The sequence below is a fragment of the Propithecus coquereli genome, unplaced genomic scaffold, assembly GCF_000956105.1.
Source record: "Propithecus coquereli isolate 6110/MARCELLA unplaced genomic scaffold, Pcoq_1.0 Scaffold45, whole genome shotgun sequence".
NCBI classification, from domain to species: domain Eukaryota; kingdom Metazoa; phylum Chordata; class Mammalia; order Primates; family Indriidae; genus Propithecus; species Propithecus coquereli.
The window spans coordinates 468,165-470,560 of NW_012150285.1; the positions used below are offsets into that span (position 1 = coordinate 468,165).

A 2,396-nucleotide genomic window follows, 5' to 3' on the forward strand; every position below is an offset into this window, starting at 1 on the left:
GAACTCCTGAGCTCAAGCAATCCTCCCGCCTCGGCCTCCCAGAGTGCTAGGATTACAGGTGTGAGCCACCGCACCCGGCCTTGTCCAATCTTTCTTGTTGGGTTTAATTTCTTCATCTGTTAAATTGAAATACCTTAAAGAACAAGTGTAAAAAATGTTATAAATTATAAAATGTGATTCTGAAAAAAAGTGATTGTAATAGTAGTTATTATTATTGTATAGACTGCAGAACTAAGTATCAGCCACCCACTGTAATTCAAATACTCCTTTCAGACTTCTAATTACACAACTAAGATGTCTTTACCTCAGCACTTCCAAGAAGGAATGCTGGCCTAGGAGTCACGTCACAGAACCTATTGCTCTTTCAGCCCTCCCTGTTTCCTAGAAGACATAACTTTGGTGTATCACAATAATGCTGTAAGGAACCTCTGAGGTAGACAACTAGCTCTCTGCCACTACTGGGACTGCCCACTGATTTACTTTTCCTCTGTAACATTCTCATAATGACTTCCCTTTTGACAGGACATCTAATGCATATAAGTCCCACAGTTGCTGCTGCTTCTGAATGCTGGTGTCTTCACTTTCATTTTCATTTTCCTTCTTTTCTATTCAAATTTTCTTGAAGAAGTTTGGCTTTTATAACCATCACCAAAGAGTCTTTTTTTAATATATATTAGTGGCAAACAGAGCAATCCGTTATATTAATCTTTGCATACTCAATTTTTGTTCTTGGTGGCCAGTATTTAAAGCCTAAATCTTCAATTAATGAGACAGCCTGTTGCTTCTTCCAACACTAAGGTTTCCAGATCACAGGCCTTCAGATAAATTGTTACTATACATGTTTTTAACATGGTAACTGGCCAAAAGATAATCATGTATCACAGAGAACCTTTTCATTTTTCCTGACCTTGGCTTCTAAACTCCCAATTCAAATTCTGTAAATTATTAAGAGTCAAGACCACTTTTAATTGGGACCCACTGACAAAAGGACAACAGCAGTCAATTTGGTAAAATAGATTAACAGATTTATAGTACCTTTTAAAGCTGCCGTTTCTATGTCTACTAATGGCTTCCCCACATAGGCAGTATCATCTAGATTATAATAGAGCTTTTTAATGACTCCATCATAACGACTAGTGATGGTAACAGAAGCTTTATCACTTTGTACTTCACAGATGCTATCAAACTGAGACACTGTATCTCCTTCTTTTACATACCTAAAAGAAAAGGAGATAAGACATAAACAATCATCAGTACAAATTATCTTAATGATGTAAATGTCATACTGAGTTACAGCAGTAAACATCTAGCCCAGCATTTACTTCCATATGTTGTATGAAGAAATCTTCTAGATACCCAGCAGTGTATCTACCCAAAAGAAATGAAGTTATTTTATCAATAAAACACCCCCACTTGAATGTTTACTGCAGCACAATTCACAATCGCAAAGATATGGAATCAACTCAAGTGCTCTTCAGCTCGTGAGTGTATAAAAACAATGTGGTATCTATATACCATGGAGTACTACTCAGCCACAAAAGGGAATGAAATAATGTCTTTTGCAGCAACCTGGATGGAATTGGAGACCATTATCCTAAGTGAAGTATCTCAGGAATGGAAAAACAAACACCATATGTTCTTACTAATAAATGGGAGCTAAACAACGGGTGCACAAGGCACAAAGCAATATAAAGGACATGAAAAGCCAAGAAAGGGGGGGAGTGGCAGGGGGTGTGTAAGATAAAAACTTACCTATTGGGTACAATAAACACTATTCTGGTGACAGGTACACCAAAATCCCTTACTTAAGCATTATTCAAGGTATCCACGTAAGAAAAAAAAAACTTGTACCCCCTTAATTAATATTTTGAAATAAAAATAAACCTATACCAAGACAAAAAAAAAAAGAAATGTTTTAGAAAAGACTATAATGAATTCCAGAGTCTCTTAGATATATCTACAAGTAATAATAAAAATTTTTAAGCCATTCATAGTCTACAATCCAAAAATTTAACTAAAGTTTCAGGTTTTCTGCCTGACCCATTTATTGGGGAAAAAAGTTCTAAAGATTTATTTTTAAAGTGGCATTTCTATTTATTCTCTTATATTACCCTTTGCCAATCTTTAAGGTATGCCATTATTATTACAATTAAATTTAAAAATTGATGTCCTCAATAAACATCCTTTATAATTTCATGAATTTTAGGTAGGAGTTCCCTCAGTTTTTCTTTCTAGAATTATTTAATTATTTTAGCCTTTCCTTGAATTTAAGTCCCTCTATGCCCTTAATAATTTTAGGTATACTTTACAAGGCTTTTCTAGGTAGTCTCAGCAAACAGAACAGGACGAATGGGACCAAACCTAATATACTACATATAATTTTGATTATAATACCA

The 2,396-nt window shown here is 34.8% G+C and overlaps 1 protein-coding gene across 1 annotated transcript in view; it reads right to left on the bottom strand.

The window, feature by feature from the left end:
• Positions 1-2,396, bottom strand: part of DBT (dihydrolipoamide branched chain transacylase E2) — a 46,022-nt gene that overhangs the window by 21,889 nt on the left and 21,737 nt on the right. Inside the window, exon 4 of the mRNA XM_012654836.1 lies at positions 1,036-1,217. Coding sequence (XP_012510290.1) covers positions 1,036-1,217 — 182 coding nt within the window. The remainder of the gene's footprint in view (positions 1-1,035; positions 1,218-2,396) is intronic.